Source organism: Euleptes europaea, chromosome 7, assembly GCF_029931775.1.
Source record: "Euleptes europaea isolate rEulEur1 chromosome 7, rEulEur1.hap1, whole genome shotgun sequence".
NCBI lineage: Eukaryota > Metazoa > Chordata > Lepidosauria > Squamata > Sphaerodactylidae > Euleptes > Euleptes europaea.
In genome coordinates this window covers 51273440-51296979 of record NC_079318.1, presented here as the reverse complement: position 1 = coordinate 51296979, position 23540 = coordinate 51273440, and the positions used below count along the sequence as shown (strand labels likewise).

The window sequence follows — 23540 nt, the reverse complement described above, 5'->3', positions numbered from 1 at the left end:
AGGCAATATCAAACCACCACTGAATGTCTCTTGCCTTGAAAACCCTATAGGGTTGCCATAAATCAGCTGTGATTTGAGGGCACTTTCTACCACCACCACCACCGACAGTTCAAAACACATTGTAATGTGACATTGCCCTTGAACATTGAGCTATCACAGTGAAATCGAATATGCACATGTGTGGTTAGCTTGATCTTCTTGCCCATTTTAGGGAGGGGGAAGGAAGTTGCAAAATACAGGGTGACTCAATAAGTACCTAGAATAATTTAATACCAAATAAAACTTGATAGCTTCTTTTATGCTATATTTCTCCTTTTAACATTCAAACATCCGTTCCATTCTTGCACCCGTTTTACATCGTCATGTGAGATCCTCTATATTATTGAAACTGCAGGTGTGCTTGCTCAGGAGACCATTCTACAGCTGAAGTCTGAACAGTTGCTTGACTCCAACATACATTTTAAGAGGGGGGGGGACCTTAAAATAAATTGTAATACAGCATTTTCTGTGCGGCCTCTCAAAGCACATACTCTTCAGTCACATTAGGCATCACTGTAACAGATCTCCTGCTGACGGTGTAATGTAAACATTGTGGGAATGTGAAGCTGGAGACTCAGGAAGATATTCAGCTACGTTAGTCTGCAGAACCTGTGATGATCCCCATTTGATAATGTGCTTCTGTATGTGACAGCATAATGGGCATGAGATCAATGAGGAGATGTATCAACGTGATTGTTAAATATAGCTATGATGTCCTTGGAGTCTTTAGGAGACGGGGGCTGCTTGATAAAATTGGATTGGGGATGGAGTCTAGTTAGGGCTGAATCTGTGCTGAAACAAAGAATACTGTGGTAATCTGCCACAACCTGCAGGACCATTAAACTGTAGGTATTCCTAGTTACTAATAGTACCCTTAAAAAATAAAAATAAAGATCTAAACGCAATATCATGTTATATCATTGTCAGTTTACAATCTCCAAGCGTACAATTTCCCAAGGAAGGATTATCCCTAGGATTCTGGGAGAAAGGAAAGGAGGTAAAAGATTCACTAAAGGATTTGAAGGACCTTGCTGCTACATTGAACAATCATGTTGATGCTTCAGAGGCTTCTCGTGCTGTTACTTATTGGAACATCAAGTGGGGATCATTGCATATAATACCTCAGCTGAAAGGACAAAGACAATGTGAGGTGAAATAAGAATCAGAATCTCCCCTGTCGGAACACACAGGTTTTCTTAACCAAGGGGTTAGGTATTTAACCCAGAGGCATAAAGAAAACAACAAATGCCCTAGATGACATAGGAAGCTTTTATAGCTTACTTGGTTATAGAAGATGCGAAACAAGAAGCAGTCAATGGGATTAGAAATTCAGCCCCCTCTCTGCCGCATCAGCAAGGAGGCACAACATGAAATGCATGAGCATAGCTTGTTCTCAATCCATGACCACAGACAACCTGCAACAGCCTAGGTTTGTATTCTTATAGGAAAATGTAGGTTAAAAGTAGCCCATTATTACTGAACAACATAGATTACTTCTCCCTGTACAGAATGTTTGTTCTACCAGAGGAATGCACATATGGGCTGATTTGTTAACTGACTGCGGATGTAAGGATACAGTAAATAGGGCAGTCCATATCTGGGATTTTTGGGGTGTCTGGAACTTAGGCAAACAGTAGTTGTTTGCAGCCTGGCTCCTTATTAATCGAAACTGTTTGACCAAAGTAGATGTAGGATAACGTTTAGCTTGGGCGATAACACATGGCTGTTTTGTCTTGCGATTCTCCTGCGAATGTAGCAAATCTCTGTTGTCATAATGCATGATCGTCTCCCTCCTGCAGATCCAACCTACTTCCATAGCAAAACTTCCCCTGGTTTTCCAATCCCAGTTTCGTTCCGAAAGTAAATATAGAATCGCGGCAATTCCGAGTGCTTGCTGGTGCGTGTTTCAGCGCACGGGTCGATTCCCCTTCCTTCCAGCATCCCCCTATTGCATTTTCCTCCTCCCACTCCTCCTCCCATTTCCCTCTCAGGGGAACTCTGGAACATGTCCACTTTTGCCCGGAATGTCTGTACATCTCTAGAGTGCTCCTTCGTTCTTAATTTTTTTCAAATAATTTTTTGGATGGTATGTCGATATTCCAGCAAATTGGATTGGCAGGTGGTGCTTCAGTTTTTGATAAAACAGCAGTAACAAGAAACATGGAAATGGAGCAGGGTATGGCAGGGAGCTTTGCCATTGCTCCCTATACACTCTCTCTCACACACCCCTCTGTTGCAGCAGCTGCTGCCGCAAAGGGTCACGTGATGTGGGAAGGAATGAGAGTAGGGCTCCCTCCCACCAGGAACAAAGAGGCAACCCTCCTCCAAGGTCTGTGGGAAGCCTCCCCCCTCGCCATCAGAGCTCTTTCACTGCCCAGGGGAACTAGCACCCGCATTCCCGCCTTTCTGTTTTTATTTTGAAAAGGCAGAGAAAGACAGATCTGAGAGGAGGGTGGAGGTCTAAAACCATGCTTGCTAAAAAAAGGGGGGGATTTAATGCTGGTATGCTGGCATGCCGGTATTAAAAAAAAACACACACACCTCAGCATTAGGTCAACCCTTAACCGGGCATCAGCCAATCCCAAAGTGGTGACGAAAATGATGACCACTCCCCTACTATCCGGCAGTGCTGCACATGGTAACATTCCTCCCTGATCTTTTACAGGATTGATGCAAGGCAGAGTTCACCATGATTCCATTTTTGGATCTCGGGATAGAAAAACACGAGAAATGAGAGGGACAAACCAATGACATACTGGGCATGCTTAAACAACCAGAGTCTATGCTTTCCTCTACGTGGCAATAACTACTTATTTTTGCTTAGCGGTGTTTTGCTGCTTACCACATCTAATTTTCCACCCCAAGCCAATTCCTACTCAACTGCACAACTGAAAGCATTTTAAGTAGCTTTGAACATAGTTAGCATTCTCTAGGGAACAAGGTAAGCAAGATTTAGTCCCCAAGTGATAAATAATTAAATCTGAAGTTAAATAATTCTGCACATTCCTTATCTGAAAAGCAGTATGCCTGCCATATTTGTAAATATCTCAGGAATCATGCTAGGGGCACATTTTGAGGATTGACCTGTTGCAGTCAACAAAGAGCAATGAATTTATTTTTCAAAGCCTGAAGGCCTGGTTCCTATCGAGATGAAGCATGGGAGCTTCTAGGCAACTTTAATATAAAGTGGCTTTCTTCTGTGGGAAGTTTGTACTAAAAATAGTAAGAATTCTCAGTGGTGATATTCCTATATTCTATAATGGCACATGGCATAGAACACATTTTCCAAATAGATGAGTTAGAAGAAGCTGGATGCTTATAGCTTTCCCAGACAATCCCCAGAAAAGGGGATGATTGCAGTTTCAATGGAGAAGGAAGGAGAGAACTGATTCAAAGAAAAGATTCAATGTCCTCCTTGAAATATATTTGAGATTAAATGAAAACAAACAATAGAAGAGACTTCATTGTGGCTGCTCTTTTATATCACATAATAAATAGATATATATTCACCTCCAAAATTGTACGGTATGAGGGAGAGAGGCAAATGCCACCACATTACTAAAATAGGACTCTTGACTCCAGAATTGTTAATAGAGTTCATCTTTCACTTTTTCTCTTGCAATAAGTAGCAGCAAACTTATATAGGGGATGGAAGCCTTTTGTTTTGTTTTGTACTTGTTTAAAGAAGATGACCAGCTCTTTTGCTTAGTCTTACATCTGAGTACACAGGGCTGCATAGACTGGCATAAATGTATGTTTTTCTCTTTATATATGAACATGGGGGAGAAAGAAAAGAAATACACAGTCATTTATTAACTCCTATTAACTTGCACCAACTTGGATAGAACCCGTAAAAAAGCAATTCCAGGTTTACACTGCTACTTGGATCAAAAAGCAAGGCCAAAGACAAAATAATAGGATCTGTGAAAGAATAAAAATGCTATAGAGATTTGATTTGAGAGAGTAAAAATATTGTGTGATTTGATTTGGTCCATGTTCTTGGTTTATGGGCATCTTGAAATAGGTTCTTAATACCTGGCATTTCCGCCACTTCTGTATATCAGCTTCCAAATGCAATTAGGGTTTCTCTTGCCCCACAAAGTGATAATTTCCAGTCACCATACAGTGTGTCAGGGGTAGGTGTCATGCCTTGTGTGTGTGTTAAGTGCCTTCAAGTCGCTTCCGACTCATGGCAACCCTATGAATGAAAGTCCTCCAAAATGTCCTATCTTCGACAGCCTTGCTCAGATCTTGCAAATTGAGGGCTGTGGCTTCCTTTCTTGAGTCAGTCCATCTCTTGTTGGGTCTTCCTCTTTTCCTGCTGCCCTCAACTTTTCCTAGCATGACTGTCTTAGGCACATCTAAACTTGGAGAGAGATTTTTTTGTTTTGAATTCCTAAGGTGAGTGGCTTAAGTCTGAAGTGCAGCAAACAGAGAATATTGCTCTTCTGAGTGGGCATCAGCAAAAGGCCAAGCTCCTAAGTTCAACTGCTCAGTTCAGTTAGAAGATGCTGCTTTACAGATTCATTAAATTCTGCACCCTGGAGGAAGATCTGAACACACCAGGTTCATGGCAACTGATTTGGCTAGATCTCAGCTTCAAACACTGAGGTCCTCTATTGAAGCCTTGGAGATATTGACAGCAGTGGCAAGGCAATAATCACAGAACCATAGAAACGTAGAGTTGGAAGGGACCTCCAGGGTCATCTAGTCCAACCACCTGCACAATGCAGGAAATTCACAACTACCTCACCCCCAGTGACCCATGCCCAGAAGACGGCAAAAAAAACAAAAAACAAAAAAACCCTCCAGGATCCCTGACCAATCTGGCCTGGAGGAAAATTGCTTCCTGACCCCAAAGTGGAGACTGGCATTTTCCTGGGCATGTAAGAAAGGGCCACAAGAGCCAAGCACTGACACAATCTTTCCTGCCCTCCTTCTCATGATCTGCCCAAGTTTACAATCATGTGTATAATCATGTGTTTAGTGAATCCGAGCTTTGTAAACAGCAGAATATGTGGTAGACTGGGATCTGACACATGTTAAATTTATGGTTACCAACTCCAGCTTGGGAAATTTCAAGAGATTGGTGGTGGCAGTCTGTAAGGCAGTCTGGGTAGGGGATAGGATTGCCAGGTCCATCTTTGCCACCGGCAGGAGGTTTGTGGGAAGAGCCTGAGGAGGGCGGGGTTTGGGAGGGAAGGGACTTCAATGCCATAGAGTCCAATTGCCAAAGCGGCCCTTTTCTCCAGGTGAACTGATCTCTATCGGCTGGAGATCAGTTGTAATAGCAGGAGATTTCCAGCTAGTACCCGGAGGTTGGCAACCCCAGTACGGGAGGGAACTCAGTGTTGATGTGATGTCATAGAGTTTACTCTCCAAACCTGCCATTTCCTTCAGGGGAACTTATCTTTGTAGTCTAGAGATCAGTTATAATTCTGGGAGATATCCAGACCCCACTTGGAGGTTGGTAACTATAGTTAGATTCCTCCCCAAACCCAGTTTTAAAATGATGTCATCATGCGATCATTGGAAATCCCCAGGGGGGAAACATGGCCATTTGACACCCTCACAGCTAGTGCTAGAAAATGATAAAGGGTCCAACTATATGTTTGTTGTCTTGTTCCATGGAGTGAACACTTGGCTTGTTCTTGACCAGCACATAAAATGCCGTGATGAGAATAAATGCAACTGGATTCAAAAGCATCACAGTAAGAATCATCCTACAAAGCAAGGTATGCAGTAACCATCCTTTCCCTTTTGGTTGACTTCCTTTCTTATAACAACAATATAAGAAGAAGAGTTGGTTTTTATATGCCGACTTTCTCTACCACTTAAGGAAGAATCAGATTGGCTTACAAACACCTTCCCCTCCCCTCCCCACAACAGACAACCGGTTAGGTGGGACTGAGAGAGTGCAACTAGCCCAAGGTCACCCAGTTGGCTTCATGTGTAGGAGTGGGGAAACAAATCCAGTTCACTGCTCATATGGAGGAGGAGGGAATCAAACCCGGTCCTCCAGATCAGAGTCCACTGCTCCAAACCACCGCTCTTAACCACTACACCATGCTGGTCTAAAGTGTGTTAAAATCTTATTAATTTGTTGTAATATAATTATACATTTTCTTTGGCCAATGACCCTTTTTTTGCTGCTATAAAAAGACACAGCACTTTATGTTTCATTATCTGTAACAGTGCTCTGGTGTTTTCCACAGCTGAGAGTCTGTTGCTAATAACCCAAGGGTCATAGAATTCAGGTCTCTAAGGTGCTGCTGGACTTGAATGTAGCTGTTGGACTTGAATGTAGAACAGGTACATACCTATAAATATCTAGGTGTAACTTTACAAGAGTCTGGTTCGAAGAATGCCCACTTAGCCCATGTCTCACTGAATGCTCAGATGAGTGCAGGGGCTATTCAAATATTTTATTGGTCTAAGGGGGGTAGGAATGTGGCGGCCGCTATTAAGCTTTTTAATATGAAACCCTTGGCTCAATTATTATATGGAGCCCCACTCTGTATAATGCCAAATAAGATGTTGCTTGAAAAAACTCAATCTAATTTTTTAAGAAATATCCTTCAAGTATCTACTGGAGTGTCAAATGCTGCCATTCGACTGGAGGTTGGAACGGTTACGGTCGAGGCTACAGTTTGGATTGCTGCCATTTTTTACTGGCTTAAACTGATTTACTTCCCTGGGCACCTTGTTTCACTCACTCTGGCAAATACCTTTGTCTCCTCTTGGAGTAAGATGATTGAGCAAACACTGAGCTACTATGGCCTGTCGAAACAACTTTATAAAACAAATGACTATGCTCAGGCAAGAGAAATTGTTAAACTCCGTATATTGGATGTCGAAAGACAGCACGATATGAATAGACTAAGGAGCCCTCTTTATGATATAAGTGGGTTGAATAGGGTGGTCATGATGCCATATATTAAGCTATTGGATAACCAGGAATATAGGAGGATTTTTACCTTGTTAAGATATAACATGTTACCCACAGCTGTTCTTGAGGGAAGATATAGAGGTGTGCCATATGGAAGTTGTTTATGTGAGTGCGGTGATGGCTCTGTAGAGACTTTAGAACATATTCTTTTCGAGTGTAGAATATATAGGCAGATTAGAGAATCCCTGATTGTGCCTATAATTGCATGTTACCCTCGTAAAAATAGAAGGTCTCTTCTTTCAATCCTGCTATCGGATATGCAGCAGGAGATTATCTGTAAAGTTGCCAAATTTGGTTGGCTGGTTCTTAAAATTAAGAAAGGGCGGAGTGGCGTATAAAGATGCCTTACGTAAATCTGTATTTTAACAAGATATATATTAGTAGTATGTAAGCTATTTTACTTATGGAATAATTGTGTTCTTATTTATATTCTGGTCTATGACTGTTTTAAATAAACTTGACTTGACTTCTAGCTGTTCAGCTACTCCTGGTTGCTCCTCCCAGGAAGCGGATGGCCTCTCCTTCACAAATAAGCTCCTGGTTAATTGTATAATCCTTTTCTATACTCCCTTTGTATACTCTTCATCACAGATCCAACCTTGCTTTGCTTCCTATTTATTTAGGAAGTACCCTAACATTTTGTTATACTGGTATTTCCCCCCCCCACAAAAAAAACTTTCATGATAATGTGCAGCCTGTCCACATATTTATTTTTAAACACCCTATTATGATTTCTGAGCAAACATATTTTGAAGATGTGTGTAGTACCAATAACTCAAAGGTACCAGTTTTTAAGGAAGCCATGATTAATCATATTTGAGCCTGAGAACCTGAGACAGCAGAGACATATATTTGTACTTTTAAGGAAACTATGTTTTTGTGTGTGTCTGTGAGATTTAACACAAGCGATGTTTTCAAAGAGCAGGACCGTTTTTATGAGTACCTTTGGATTAAGGATACAAATCTGTTCTTATGCTACATGATGGGTTGTCATATTATGGCATATATTTATTACATTGCCTGCTGATCTTTATAACCTGCAAAGATTTTAAAAACAGATCTATATTTATTCTGCAGTAACATCATTAATGAGAGATCTTCTCCCTTACTGTCTTTAAAATGAACAGAAGAAAATGCTGCAAAGACATAAAAGAAGCCTTCTGCTCCAATTTGGTATACTGGCCATATAGAACATCTTGATAGCCTTCATGTAATTTTTTTTTTAGAAATCTGCTGTCTCCTCCTTCACTCTATCGTTAGAACTGGGGCTCCAAAATCTATCATCTATTATATATCAATCAGTCATTAAATTTCAGTATTCCCTATTTGAACCATCAACAGCTCCTGATTGTTAATCTTGGACATTTCTGTATCCACCTGGACTAGTAGGTTGGACAAAAGATTTTCCCTTCCAGTACAACGACTGAAAGATGCAAGGAACAGTATTTGGAAAACAAGCTGCAAACAATTACAAAATTAGATCTTAAATGAGGTCTTAAAATTAGATCTTAAATCCTTAGTGTTTAAGGAAGCAAATTGCAAATGTTCACCTCGTTTCTTCCAGATACCCTGTTAAGTCTGCGTGGGGGAACACATACATAACAACAAGGATCGTTATTCCCTTGATTCAATCACACACACCCATGCATACATAACATACCCTTTAACAGAAACTTTTCCTTGCCAGACTGTTTCCACTGGCTAGAAATCCATAAATTTAATTGAACTTTCTTATTGGCAAGCTGTAATGCCATTGGCTGTTACCGCACTAGGTATTCCCACCGATGTATTAAGAGTTTGAAAACGTTATAAAAAATACTGTTCACACTTTGTTTGGCCCCTTTAGCTGTGAAGACGTCTTCCAACCATTATTTAGCCGTGGCATCCAAAAACCCTTTTAAAGCGATGTTTTTTATAACATTTTCAAACTCTTAATACATCGCTGGGAATACCTAGTGCGGTAACAGCCTTAGATTCAGCTGAGACGCAAGGTAGATATAAAATAATTATCACAGAATACTGCAAATGCCCATTTTGTCCAGATTAAGGAGACTCCCTAGCCCATATTGTTTTAACATATTCTCAGAACAATACTGCATAAAATAAATGCATCACTCCCTGGATAAAACAGCTAACAACACTTTCTGAGAAGCAGAAACTACATTATCTGCTGTCAAGAAGAGCAGTCAATTGCGTGAGAGATGTGGCAACTTTTCTCTTTAAAGTGTCATGAAAAAATTAATTTCCATTTCTCCCTTTTTAAAGTGTGAAATGGTAGATGAAATAGCCAATGGCTGTTAAATCTAGGGAAAGAAAAAAGATGCTCTGTCTCCAGACCACTGTGCCTGGCAAAATATACTTGCTTATGTACTTTCAAAATACAAGCGCTAAGAAGGAACCTTTTTTTGGCACTTACGATTTCATATCCAAATAATTGTTTGCACATTACACACATTAACTGTTATTACAACTCCACTGAGCTAATGCCCCATTGAAATCTTTAAAAGGGTAAACAAATGAATGTTTGTTTCACAAGGTATTCCAAAATTAATTTCTCACTGTTGGCTCTGAGGTGAACTTGTCTGATGCATACTTTAAAAAAATTAAGCATCAGAAGTAGGGTTGCCAACTGGCAACTGGAGGGGGAGGGGTGAAACTTACCTGCAGCAAACTGAGGCCTAGGACTCTGCTGTCAGCCACCCGGCAATGTCAATTCCAGCATGGACAGGAAGTGGCATCATCATGATGCTAGCAAAGTGGTGCTAGCAACATAGGGGATGCTTAGGTATTTGGGTAAAAACTCATTCAAACCTGAGTCTCCCAGTTAGATGGCGGTGGCCAACCTCCAGGTACTAGCTAGAGATCTCCTGCTATTATAATTGATCTCCAGCCAATGGAGATCAGTTCCCCTGGAGAAAATGGCCACTTTGGCAATTGGACTCAATGGCACTGGAGTTCCTCCCTTCCCCAAACCCCGCCCTCCTCAGGCTCCACCCCCAAAACCTCGCACCAGTTGTAAAGAGGGACCTGGCAACCCTAGATGGTGGCCAAATGGCATTCCAAACAACCAATGGCATTCCAAACAACTAATGGTTGGTAGGAAAACAGTCTTTCTCTACCCCTATTAGCCTCCCTTCTGCTTCCTCCAGCACCTCAGATGCTGTTTCAGCAGTATGTGAGGTTTTATTTATTCACTAAGGAAATTAATAAAGGAGCCCAGTGGTGCAGAAGGGTAAGCTGCAGTACTGCAGTCCAAGCTCTGCTCACGACCTGAGTTTGATCCCAGCGGAAGTTGGTTTCAGGTAGCCGGCTCAAGGTTGACTCAGCCTTCCATCCTTCTGAGGTCGGTAAAATGAGGACCCAGCTTGCTGGGGGTAAAGGGAAGATGACTGGGGAAGGCAACGGCGAACCACCCCATAAAACAAAGGTCAATTATTCACTCAAAAAAATGCTGCTCTCTTGAGGCGGAGCAAAAAAACCCCCAAACTTAAAAGGTAATTCATGGAATCGAATCTAATTCATAAAGCCCAATGTAGCTTGGATTACTCATGAGAAAAAGGCCGCAGCATTTGACCATGGTTGTGTCTGCCCCTGACCTTTCAGCCCTCCTCCTGCTGACAAGCTCACTGTTGATGCCTGCCCCCACCTCCGTCACAACTCCGCCCATCGCAGCTCCATAGAGGGGAGGCATTTGAAGGAGAGGGGGAAGGTGAAGTCCTATCGGGCTCCACACTGCTCGACTCCACTGTCATGCAACCAAATGCATGTGGAGTTCTGCCTTGGATTTGCCGCTCTCTGGATGCACATTTTCCCCATCCAAATTCTCAAAACTCAGCAATAAGCCCCCAATGCAGAGTTTTGAGAATTTGGATGGGGAAAATGTGCATCTAGAGAGAGCAGCAAATCCAAGGCAAAACCTCCCCTGCGTAAACAGCCCTTGTCTCCCTTTCTGCTTTGACTCGGCACGGTTCCCCCCCCCTTCCCTTTCAGCTTTGGATTCGTTTCCCCGTTGACTTCTGTTTTCTGCTTCTGTCTGCTTTCCTTGTTTCTCTTTTAGTTCCCCCCCTTTTGATGGTGTGTCCTGACTTGTTGCTTCATCCCCCTTTGGAATAGTTCTTTTCACTTCTCCCCTCATGATTTACGCTCACGCACCTTTTTTTCTTCACCCCCCCTCTTTGTTTCCTCCTTATTTTTTCTTTCTTTAATGCAGCAGCCAAAGTGCCCAGGGCCAATTATGCATGGGAGGCCACACATCTCTTATAATCTTGCTGTAGAGATTTGGATTTGGTAGGGCACTCAAGCGCGGATCTAGTGGCCACACAAAGTGCACAAAAAGGGGCGAGCTTCTGGTCGGAACAAAAAAGGAACCCTTGGCCAATAGCCGCCCCTGTGGGTGGGGAGACATAGGAGAGGGAGGAGACATTTGCCAGGATGGGCGGGGAGAAGAAATCCGACTCCAAGGAGTTTTTCATGGGACCCTCCAGCAGAAAGGGCGGGGCAAAGGGAAAGTTCGTAGCAACACAGGTTTGAGTTGCTGCTGGGATGCTGCAAATTTTATGGGCCAATTTGCAGCAGCTGTGAAAAATAAAAAATAAAGTCCGGAGCATGGAAATCGCAGCAAACAGCCATGAATAAATGACCAAAGTCTGCCTAGTAAACGTCAGGATGTGACATCACCCCATGGGTCAGGAATGACCCGGTGCTTGCACAGGGGACCTTTACCTTTTTAAGGAAATTAATATTCCATCTCTCCAGACACCTGCTTGTGTGTGTGTGTAAAGTGCGGTCAAGTCGCAGCCGACGTATGGCGACTAACAGAGGTGGTTTGCCAGTGCCTTCCTCTGCACAGCAACCCTGGACTTCCTTGGTGGTCTCCTATCCAAATACTAACCAGGGTTGACCCTGCTTACAACTAAGATAATAAAATAAAAGTAGTAAAACACAACCATTTAAAACAAAGCCGTTAAACAAGTCACTAAAAACAAGCAAATGCCATTAGTACAAGCCAGGGCATAATAACAGCATAAAATATATTCCACATAGCCTAAAATGATCTATGTAACAAATGATAGCACAGAAGCAGACCATAGAATGTTTAAAAGATAAAACTCCTTAGTTAAGCTGCCTTGAGCCAAAAGAAAAGGTGGGGTATAAATATTTAAAAAAATAAAAGGTATGGCATGGGCATCCTGTGAAATGTCAGTCAAAGCAGCTCTGATCAGTGGCCTACAAGGTAAGCAGGGAGGAGGCAGAGGAGCAGGTAGAGAAAGAGAGGGGGGAGGTTCTTTTGGGCTCAGAAATACAATCCATGCCAGAGAAGAATTGAGACTCTAAGGTGAATGTTACGAGCTTCTGAAACTTGTATTCCGAGTACTTTGCTAAGGCCCACTTCGCATCAATGATGTATGGATGCTGTCAGGAACTCCCCTTCCGATTTCAGTGGTCATGTAGGGGGATGCATAAATCTCTGCAAGGTTTAAAGGCCCGGTCTTGGGTATGTTGAAGATTAAGTTTCTATAAAGGAGCCCATTCGAAGAGGAGGTATTGCAGTTTCCTTTTTTACATGTAATAACCATAGCCATGTGATCAACACAGGTTAGTCACACATTTTTGGGGAACAGAGTTCAGCACCATGTGTTCCTGGCATGTACGCCCATTTATTTGTTTGGAGCAATGGTTGCCCATTATATAGAACCTGTGTGGTGCAGAAGTACAGGTGTTCCATAAGAATGATCACCTGCGGTGTGCAATAAGAGGCTGGGGAGGAGTTATACACACACACACCAGCCACCTTTCCCAAACAGCGCCCCTGAGCGCTGTTAGCCTTGAAAAGGGATGTGGGAGTTTCACCCCAGGATAAAATACAATTGGAACAAACCGTGCCCAATCAGAGGCTGAATCATACATGGATTTCAAAGGATTTTAATTATCACGCAAGAATCTTCCCTGCTACAGTGAATATGCCTCCATTCACAGGTTATGTTTTTTTTCTCTGTTTAAATGTCACTGCATGCCTTCCAGCTTATGTAGGATAAGGCATTCTTGCACTCACCACCCGAGGTGCTACCCCCGATTGCCCTGTCACTAGACTCAGCTGCTATCACGATTCACAATCCTGTGGGGGAGGAAAGTGCCGTCAAGTCACAGCTGACTTACGGCGACCTCGTAGGGTTTTCAAGGCCAAGAGATAGAATCATAGAATCATAGAGTTGGAAGGGACCACCAGGGCCATTAGGTCCAACCCCCTGCACAATGCAGGAAATTCACAACTACCCCCTCCACACCCCTAGTGACCAGAAGATGGCCAAGATGCCCTCCCTCTCATCATCTGCCTAAGGTCACAGAATCAGCATTGCTGACAGATGGCCATCTAACCTCTTCTTAAAAACCTCCAGGGAAAGAGAGCTTACCACCTCCCAAGAAAGCCTGTTCCACTGAGGAACCACTCTAACGGTTAGAAAATTCTTCCTAATGTCTAGACGGAAACTCTTTTGATTTAATTTCAACCCGTTGGTTCTGGTCCGACCTTCTTGAGCAACAGAAAACAACTCGGCACCTTCCTCTATATGACAGCTCTATATGACAACTGCTCGCCTGCTTCTCTGCCGCATTGATCTTCACACCAGGCAAGTATTCTTGTCAATTTCACCTTTCTCGCAAGGCCACCACTGGGGACAATTTTACCTCTAGAATGCTTTATGGGCTTCTTTTTTGGGAGGGGGGCGGGATTTGACCTGCCACAATGTATTCCAGCAGGGCTGCCCAGGAGAGGCCTTTTAAACAGACTTTTTAAGTGTTTGGTACTTGGTTTGTGGAGGTAGCCAGTAGGGCTGTCAAAAAAAAAAAAATTCGGTACAGTTCGGATTCGGCCGAATTTGGCCCTTGTGGGTTCGGTACGTGCCGAAGTCCGAACTCCCCCACTTCGGATCCGTTCAATTCGGCGGGAATTCAAAGTTCGGGAAAAAAATTCGGCCGAATAAAGCCATTAAAAACACAACCGCGCCTTTCCGCGGCTCTGGGGGGGGCATTTTTGGGCTTAGAGGTCCCAAACTTTCAGCAGAGCTTCAAAGGACGTATATTGAAAGACTCCCCAAGTTTTGTAAAGATTGGGTCAGGGGGGGCTGAGATATGGGTCCTGAAAGGGGTCCCCCCCACCCTTAATGTGGATCTCTCCGCAGAGCTTGCCGCCCACGCACAAAGCTCCCGGCCCGACAAACAGCTGATGAGAGCAAGGGCGGGGCAGGTGCTAAGAACTTTGCAAAGCAACACAACTGCAGAGCAACCCCTTTGCAAATATGCAAAGGGCGGGGCAGGTGTGAAGAATTTTGCAAAACAATACAACTGCAAAGCAACACAAGCACGCAATGCAAAACCTTTGCAACAGTGCATAGCAACACCTGACACCTGGGAGTTTGCATACCATGGAAAGGGACAGAGGCAGCTAGCTATGCATAATGAGCAGGAGGGGGTGGAATGTCTCCTTTTGCATTGGACTTGGGACCAGGCAGATGCATTCTTTAAGTCACCATTTGAAAACCAGTTTTGAGCAAGCATCAATAACCTAACTGATCTTATGAATGAGGAAAAACCTGAAGAATAAAAATGAAGCCCCCCCCCTCAAACCAGGGAGAGAGAGACTGGAGGGGGAACACACACCCCAGGCAGAACCGGCAAAAGCCCCCTTTGGCTTCCCCCCCCACCCACAGAAACTGCTCCCTCCCCACACACACACACAGACTCTGCTTTCCCCCCCACACACACACAGAAAAGAAAAAATATAGATTAAAGCCCCCAAAGGGGTCTTACTGTGGCTGTCTTCTGTTCCAGCAGGAGGGGCTGGGAGGCTGGGTAATCCAATATGATCCCATTTGTATCCAATATAAGATCCATATGTATGCATCTCTCGAGGGTGATCCATTCATCCCAATAGGGAAAAGGGGAAAGCCCATATCTCGGGGGGCCCTGACCCAATGTTTACAAAACTTGGGTGGTCTCTTAAAAAGCCTTGACTGAAGCTCCGCCGAAAGTCTGGGATCGGCACACCCAAAAATGCGCCCCCTGCAGCCATGGAAAGAGAAAAGGGGGGGGAGCCAATATTTCAGCCCCCACTGAACCCATCTTTACAAAACTTGGGTGGTCTCTTAAGAGGGATTCTCTGAAGCTATGACAAAAGTTTGGGGGCTGAACCCCCAAAAAAGCGCCCACTGCAGCCACGAAAATGGAAAAGGGGGGAGAGGAAAAAGGGGTGGAGCCCATATCTCGGGAGGCCCTGACCCAATGTTTACAAAACTTGGGGGGTATCTTAAGAAGCCTAGTCTGATGCTCCGCTGAAAGTTTGGGGTCGGCACACCCAAAAATGCGCCCTCTGCAGCCATGGAAAGAAAAAAGGGGGGAGCCCATATCTCGGGACCCCCTGACCCAATGTTTACAAAACTTGGGTGGTCTCTTAAAAAAACCTGTCTGAATATCCCCTGAAAGTTTGGGGTCGGTACCCCAAAAAATGCGCCCCCTGCAGCCACGGAAAGGAGCGAATGTGCACAAGCACCCCCTCACACACACATGAGGATTTCCCTCTCTCTCTCTCTTTCCCCGGCCGGCCGCACATCAGCTGATTCCTCCAGCACTCAATCCTGACTGATTGGCCAGAAGAAGACCCAGCTTGGCCACCGATTGGCCGGGGAAGGAGAATGCTGCTTACTGACGGTTATGCTGCTTACTGACGGCCGAATTGGCCGAATTTATTCGCCGAACTCCCGAACTCGTTGAATTCGGCCCCCCCGGTTGCCCGCCAGTTTTGAGTTCGGATCCGTCCGAACTAAAAACCGCCGAATCAAGGGAAATTCGGCTGATTTTCAGTTCGGGCCGAACCGAATTGACAGCCCTAGTAGCCAGGATGGCAGACTGTCAGTCAGTTAATGAGCAGATTTGCAGCTAGATGATTGCTGGCGTGGAATGAAACAAAGTGCCAATTAGGCTTTTTATGATATGATGTGGAGAAAATAGATATAAAGAACTTATTTTTCCTCCCTCTTTTGTAATACAATGGATTCAGGACAGACAAATGAAAATACCTTTTCATGTAGCACATATTTAATTTAAGAAATATCCTGCCACAATAGTTAAATGCATCTTCCATGTTCAGAGGCAATGTGACACTGAAGACCAGTAGTTGGGTGGCAACAGACGACGGGGGACTATTGCCCTCTGAATGGGTTCCTTATAGTTAGGGTTGCCAGCTCCGGGTTGGGAAATACCTGAAGATTTTGGGGGTGGAGCCTGAGGAGGGAAGGGTTTGCAGGGAGGGGGGACGGGACTTTAATGCCATAGAGTCCAATTGCCAAAGTGGCCATTTTCTCCAGGTGAACTGATCTCTGTCGCCTGCAGATTAGTTGTACTAGTGGGAGATCTCCAGCCACCACCTGGAGGCTGGCAACCCAACTTATAGTCATGACCCTGCTGTTAAAAACAAGATTAACAAAATATTGTCTAAAGCTTTCACGGTCAGAGTTCATCGGTTCTTGTAGGTTATCCGGGCTGTGTGACAGTGGTCTTGGTATTTTCTTTCCTGACGATGCCAGCCACAGCTGCTGATGAAATGTCAGGAAAGAAAATACCAAGACCACGGTCACACAGCCCGGATAACCTACAAGAAGATTCACAAACCTTTGATCTAATCCAGTAGAGATGTTCTCATTTTGTTTCTTTAGGGCGATTGAGTGTGAGCATATGTATATGAAAAGAGAAAGTCAGTGCTGCTTCTGTGATTTCCTTTTATTTGACTAACTACAGTGATTTATTTATTTCCCCCCTTTTTCTCTCATCGAAGGCTGAAAAGAGTTGGGTTCAAAATCAGGGCTTCTTCCTTCCTCTGCTTTGTGTTTTTCCCCCTTCAACCTTCTGCTAATAGTGACCAAAAATGCACTTTTATACAAGGATGAATTAAAGGAAGGGGGAGCATTCCTTAATTCTATGGATGCAGGACTGCAATGATTCGCAGAGAACACTTCAGTTCATTGTTGGACACCCAAATCACAGGAAGGAAGAAATTGTATATCCGACTTCCTGCCCAATCATCAATTGATTAAAAAAGCACACATACATTCAAAACTACTTTAAAACTGTCTTTCACACATGTTCATTGATAGTGGGGCAGAGGCTCAAAACAGCTTTAAGAGGCATGTGTGAAATCAATCTTATCCTCTGTGTAATCCTCAATTTTCCGCACAGAAAGGTCAGCATATCAAAATAAATCAGTTTCAGCCTATAGGTGGCATCAGGATGCAAAGTAACACTCCACTTTTTGGCTTACAATAGGCTGTAGCCTCAAGCTGAAGGTCGCTGTGTGTTTGTCCTTTGGCAGCCTGCATACTGTTGCTTGCTTTGGGGCTAATGCTTACTGCCAAGATTGTAGGGATCAGCCCCAAATTTGTGTTAAGAGAGTTTTACCAATCAGGTGTGAAAATCCTAACATCAGTAATTTCATGCTTACTCAGTAGACATGGCTGTGAAGTCGCAGATCAGGTGCTTTTCCTTTTAGTATTGTATGGTGTGCAGAAAATATTTTTCTGAATGGTATAGGTATTGCCAAAATAAGGAGAGAGAGAGAGAGAGAGAGAGAGAGAGAGAGAGAGAGAGAGAGAGAGAGAGAGAGAGAGAGAGATCATCTGAAGGAAATATTTACAAACCAGATAAAGTGAAGCCAGACATTTCTTTGAAAGCATACTTACATTTGATGCTCATGTTCAAACTCTTTGGAGCAGATGAATCAACAGCAGCTGAATAAAAATAAATTGGTCTGTATTTCTCAATATTGCATTTTCAAGTTACAGAAAAAGCAATGAATAGCCCACTCATACCTGATAGTGGATTGACGCCGCTGAAACTCTGGATTCAGGTAAAACAGTGGCTATTAAGCAGCCTACTTATAACACATTGATTGATCTATGCTATTTAACTTATACAGCTGAAGATACTGTATATACTGCTTCTCTGAGTCAATGCTGAGTTGTGCAGTTCAAGTCATTAAGGCTGTTGAGCAGGTTTCCATTTCCCTGAATAACAGATTAAATGTTGTATTTCAGTACAACAAAGCTGACATGTCAGTGAAATCTGAGTGATTGGGATAGTCCCCAGATAATCTTTTGGCCATTATCCCCTTAGTAACTGACACTGTAAACAATGACTTGGTAAATTGGAGAGCCTACAATCTGTGCTATGCACCATTGATCCAATGTAATATTTGTTCAAGGATGCGGTGTTTCCTACCTAGGTAAACAAACCCAAGATACAGTTGTCAACACAGGAAAAACCCCTCCCAAATTAATAATCTTAGCAGTAAACTGACTAGTATATATTGAACAATATATAGTACATTAGAAGGTCAAAGGGTCAAATCCCTTTTTTATCTCAGAATAAAAAGTTTACTGAAAGCAAACAGAATATCTCCCATGTTTGTCACAAATGAGGGAGCCAGAAGTTCAGACGCTTTGACTTCTACCTATAAGCAAGTAACAGAAATGGTACATCTGAAAGCTTAGTCTGCTGGATATTGTTGAAGGCTTTCACGGTCAGAGTTCATTGGTTCTTGTAGGTTATCCGGGCTGTGTAACCGTGGTCTTGGTATTTTCTTTCCTGACGTTTTGCCAGCAGCTGTGGCAGGCATCTTCAGAGGAGAGACACTGTCCTTCAGTGTTACTCCTCTGAAGATGCCTGCCACAGCTGCTGGCGAAACGTCAGGAAAGAAAATACCAAGACCACGGTTACACAGCCCGGATAACTTAGTCTGCTGACTTTTGGCCAGGGTTTTATCGCCCCAGCCAAGTCACTATGGGAGCAATTCTAAGCAGGTCTACTCAGAAGTTATTCCTGTTTATTCAATGGGTTTACATACAGGAATGTGCAATCCTAAACAGAGTCGCACCCATTGAAACCAGTGGACTTAGGAGTAGGTCTGTTTAAGATTGCATTCTAACAGTAAAATTCTAACAGTAAAATCCTACCTCCAATTACTTGGGAGTAAGCCCCATTGAATTACTTTGGAGTAAGCCCCATTGAATTCAGAGGATTTACTTGTGAGTACACCCGCAGTTATCAGTTAAGATTATTAGTTATTTGATTATTAAATAATTATTAGATTAATGGCTTTTAGTTAGAATGGATACTAGTCATGCTGCATACCTATTCTCTCTAGTATCAGAGGAGCATGCGTATTATTTTGGGTGTGGTGGAACACAGGCAGGATGCTGCTGCTGCACTTGTCTTGTTTGTGGCTTCCTAGAGGCAGCTGGTTGGCCACTGTGTGAACAGACTGCTGGACTTGATGGGCCTTGGTCTGATCCAGCAGGGCCTTGTTCTTATGTTAAGATCCATTGATGATTTAGGCTGCAATGGGATTTACATTCAAATTTGTTGCTTATATGTCCATTCATCTTACCCTTTTACTTGCACGGTAAAAGATGCTGATATATTGGTTAGAGTTGTAACAGTGGGCAGAGGATAGCACTTCTCTCCCATGTGTATCAAATGTTTGACTAAGCATCTCATGCTTCTTTCATCAAGAGTCTCTTGAAACTGCACAAACAGTAAGCGGCTGGTTCAGCAGAATTTGTGATAACCCAGGGCAGATGGTAAGGAGGCTTGAAGGCCTTTCCTCCTTGCATCCTCCTCTCTTGCCCACGCTCAGCCTGCATTTCTACCATTGGGTGACTCAACCAGCATGGCTGGCTGTTTTCAGGGCCAAGGAGGAAAGGAAGAGAAGAAAGGCCTTGGTGTTCCAAATGCAGTTCACAGGGTTGTACTGCCTCATTCCTACACAGAGTATTGGAACATTCTCTGAAAAGAGTATATTTTTGCTTAGAAAATCCACAGGAAAAATAGATCCTCATCAAGATGGTTCTTATTCCTGTATTGGAAGCACATGTGAACTACTGTCTCTATAAATGAAGAAGTCCCTCTTAACACCACAACACCAGTGCAAAATCTTCAGACCTCAAGACTGTGTCACCCTCCTTTCCACTTCAGATTACTCTGCACTCAGATCTGAGTGTCTTATGACACTATGCTTGATGTGTGATCCATGGTCTTCGATGTGTGTCTTATGACACTATGCTCGATGTGTGATCCATGGCCCATGTTGCCCCCTCCCATGAGGCTGGGGGAAAGAGGCACTGGAACGTCAGCCTGAATCGGAGAGGCTTGTGTTACAGCCACAGGCCTCTTGGATGTAGTGAAGAAGTTTCTCCAGCTGTGAGAAGGGGTCATAATGCCACTTCTCAGGTGTTCTCTCAGCTGACAGGCAGCATTCTGACACCTCCCCAGCAGAAAGGAAGCTTCCTAGCTGCATCTCAGAGATGTGCGGAAGTTAAACAATCAGGGCTTTAGTACACATGTACCGAGGCTGAAAATATACACATCAGCCTTTTCAGACAAAATGGTAAGTGTATGAGGAGGATTGCATGCAGCATGTTCCCACATGTGTAAAACGTAACAACTGAAAGAAGCACTTCACGTGTATTAATATTGCATCTAGGTTTTTAAACCTGTTTCTGTCTGCACAGAGTTTAAACGACTGAAAAATGAATGTTGAGAAATATTTTCTCCACTGAGCTTGGATCAAACATCTGAATTGATTTCTCAGATGCAGCCATGGTTGTAGTTAAGCAGGAACTCACTGGATTTGCTACAGTGATCAGTATCATTGAATGAGTGAAAGGAAACTGAAAACTGGGTTTGAACAAATGAGATCTCATGCTTGGGCGCCTAGCATGGCAAGAATTTGTCCCTTTAAATTTGGGCTTTGGCTCAAAGGAATGCAGTCGTCTAAAAGAATCCCCTAAAGGTCACATAATGTCCTTGAATTAGTTTCTTCATGTTTAGTTAGGCTCTTTTTTCAAGACATGGCCAGACAGAGCAGAGAGGGAGAGACAGACCTTAGCAGAGACTTAACAGGTGTGAATTATGGATGCCTCTGTCCTCATTACCCTCAGGTAGTCCAGATGCTGCTGCACATTTATGAGCGTAACATTCCCACTTGGGTGAGATTGATTTCTTTAGCTTCTTCTGTAATCCTAGCCGTTTCTTTCCTATGTGATTTAAATGCATTAGGCCAAAGGTGGGCAGAGGTCATCTCAAACAGCAGTCAGAAAAGGGGCAGGCAAACCTTTGAATTATGGAATGTACAAAAAAAGGAGAGAGAGAGAGAGAGAGAGAGAGAGAAAGAAAGAAAGAAAGAAAGAAAGAAAGAAAGAAAGAAAGAAAGAAAGAGGTAGACCAAAGGACCACCAGGTACACTCCAGCTTCGCTTTACTCTGTTCTTCTTTTAAAAAAAGAATTGGTCTTTATTGTGGCCTTTTGGTTCTAGCAGAAAGATCCACTGTGCTGCAGCCTATGGGAGAGACACCAGGAGAAAGCATGGCACATCTCCTGCATAAGAGGGCCATGCGCTGTGGCCTATTCGGAGCTAGGCGGGCAACGCAGTTGGACTTATCTTAAGGAAGCAGCAATAAGGCACAAGACTAGGTTATGTCCAGGCTAACAGTAGCCACATTTGGCACAGGCGACCCCACCTTTCCTTTGCAATGTTTTTGTGTAGCTCTAATTCATTTCAGTGGGGCTTTCACAGGAACATCTTCCAGTGGATTATTATGCCCAGCGTTTCTTACAGTATTCTAATGGCAGTTTGGCTTTCCAGACACTGGATCCAGCAGCAAATTTCTGTGCATTGTAGAGCCTTTATGCAATCAGAAATGTTCTAAAAAAAAAAAATGCACTGGCAGCCTGCGCCTAAGCTAAACTTACTGTATCCAATTGCACTTCCACGTGTACAAGACACTGTGCAAGTAATTACTGGTTATTGGTCTATCTTGCAGTATATCTATAGTGCTATTGCTTGCACTAGCGAAACTCACACAAGTGAGCTTGTGTGCCCATTCACACATCCCTCGATCCAATCCCCAATTTAGAACTACATTTAAATTGTAAACATAACACTCCACTGCAAAATAATTCAACAATGCATTTGGTTTGGGGGCTTCAAAAATAATGGCTAAGCTAGTCTACAAATGTCAACTAACAAACCACCCAACCTCCAATCAAGCAAGACCTTTTCAAATACCTTTGGCAGATAGCAATTTTCTGTAATGTGTTGCCATATGATCTTCGATGATGTACTGACTTGACAGCTTGCAGGAAGAACTTGGAGAGAAGGCTAAAGGGAAAGCATGTATTTTAGCCAACAGGGTTTCAAAAATATCTTGCATGTTAAGGCCCTTTTCTTGCATTTTCTGTATTAGAAATCAGCAGCAAAATAAAATACAAATGATAATTTAAGGTGGCTTCTTTCTCTTTGATTACTTTGTCATTATTGTTTGCAATAAATAATGTATGAGTGCTGCCTGTTTATTCTTAGTAAATCACAATTTCCTTATGTATTCTGTGCCATTACGTTCTCTTGGGAGAATATTACATTTAATCTTCTATTGGAAATATTTGAATTAGTGAACCAAGGTAAAAAAGCAGAAAGAAATCTGCATAGACCTGTTTCACTGTATATACAAATACTACTCTTGGCTACAGCTCTACCAACCAGCAAACACAAGTGTTTACAGGCAACATGAATAAATAGATCAATGGGATCACTTGCTTGTCCCATACTGGCGTGAGCTATATACATTTGCCACATTGCCAGCACACAGCCTACACATATACACACTGTATGCAACCAGAAAACTAAGCAGCAGAGACTAGCACATATCACATGCACATGACTTTTGTTTTCATTGTTTTTCAGAAATGTTACTGAATTAAGAGTACATAGGCAAGCCCTGACCTGGATGGCTCAGGCTAGCCCAATCTTGTCAGTTCTTGGTGTAGTAATAGAATTTATAATTTCAAGATATTCTCTTATATTAGTCTAGTGTGTTAATTTGAAGTAAGGTTGCCAGACCCCTGTCGGGGGCAGGGACCCCCTGCTTTGAGTCCCTGGCACCATAGATCTTGCATTGAAGGGTCTTAAGTAAAAAGTAAAGGTCCCCTGTGCAAGCACCGCACCGGGTCATTCCTGACCCATGGGGTGACGCCACATGCCGATGTTTACGAGGCAGACTTTGTTTACAGGGTGGTTTGCCAGTGCCTTCCCCAGTCATCTTCCCTTTACCCCCAGCAAGCTGGGTACTAATTTCACCAACCCTGGAAGGATGGAAGGCTGAGTCAACCTTGAGCCGGCTACCTGAAACCGACTTCCGTTGGGATCGAACTCAGGTTGTGAGCAGAGCTTGTACTGCAGTACTGCAGCTTACCACTCTGCGCCACAGGGCTCTTACCAGGCATAAAAGGAGGCCTGGGCCTCAATGTCACCAGTGCGATGATGTCACTTCCAGAAGTGACATCATCACGTTGCTGGTGACAAAGGAGACACTCTGGTATTTGGGCAAAACTTTATGATAAAACCAGCTTCTACAGTCATTGGGGTTGTGATGACATCACTTGTGCAAATAATGCCATTGCGCCGGAGATGTCAATGCCTAGGTCTTATTTTGTGCCTGGTAAGACTCCC

At 43.3% G+C, this 23540-nt stretch overlaps 1 protein-coding gene across 1 annotated transcript in view; it reads right to left on the bottom strand.

Moving 5' to 3' along the window:
• The window catches only part of LOC130480751 (spermatogenesis-associated protein 7 homolog), a 70080-nt gene that overhangs the window by 31325 nt on the left and 15215 nt on the right, over positions 1–23540 (bottom strand). Inside the window, exons 2-3 of the mRNA XM_056853373.1 lie at positions 22101–22193; positions 17716–17763 (exon numbers count right to left, since the gene is read on the bottom strand). Coding sequence (XP_056709351.1) covers positions 17716–17763; positions 22101–22193 — 141 coding nt within the window. The remainder of the gene's footprint in view (positions 1–17715; positions 17764–22100; positions 22194–23540) is intronic.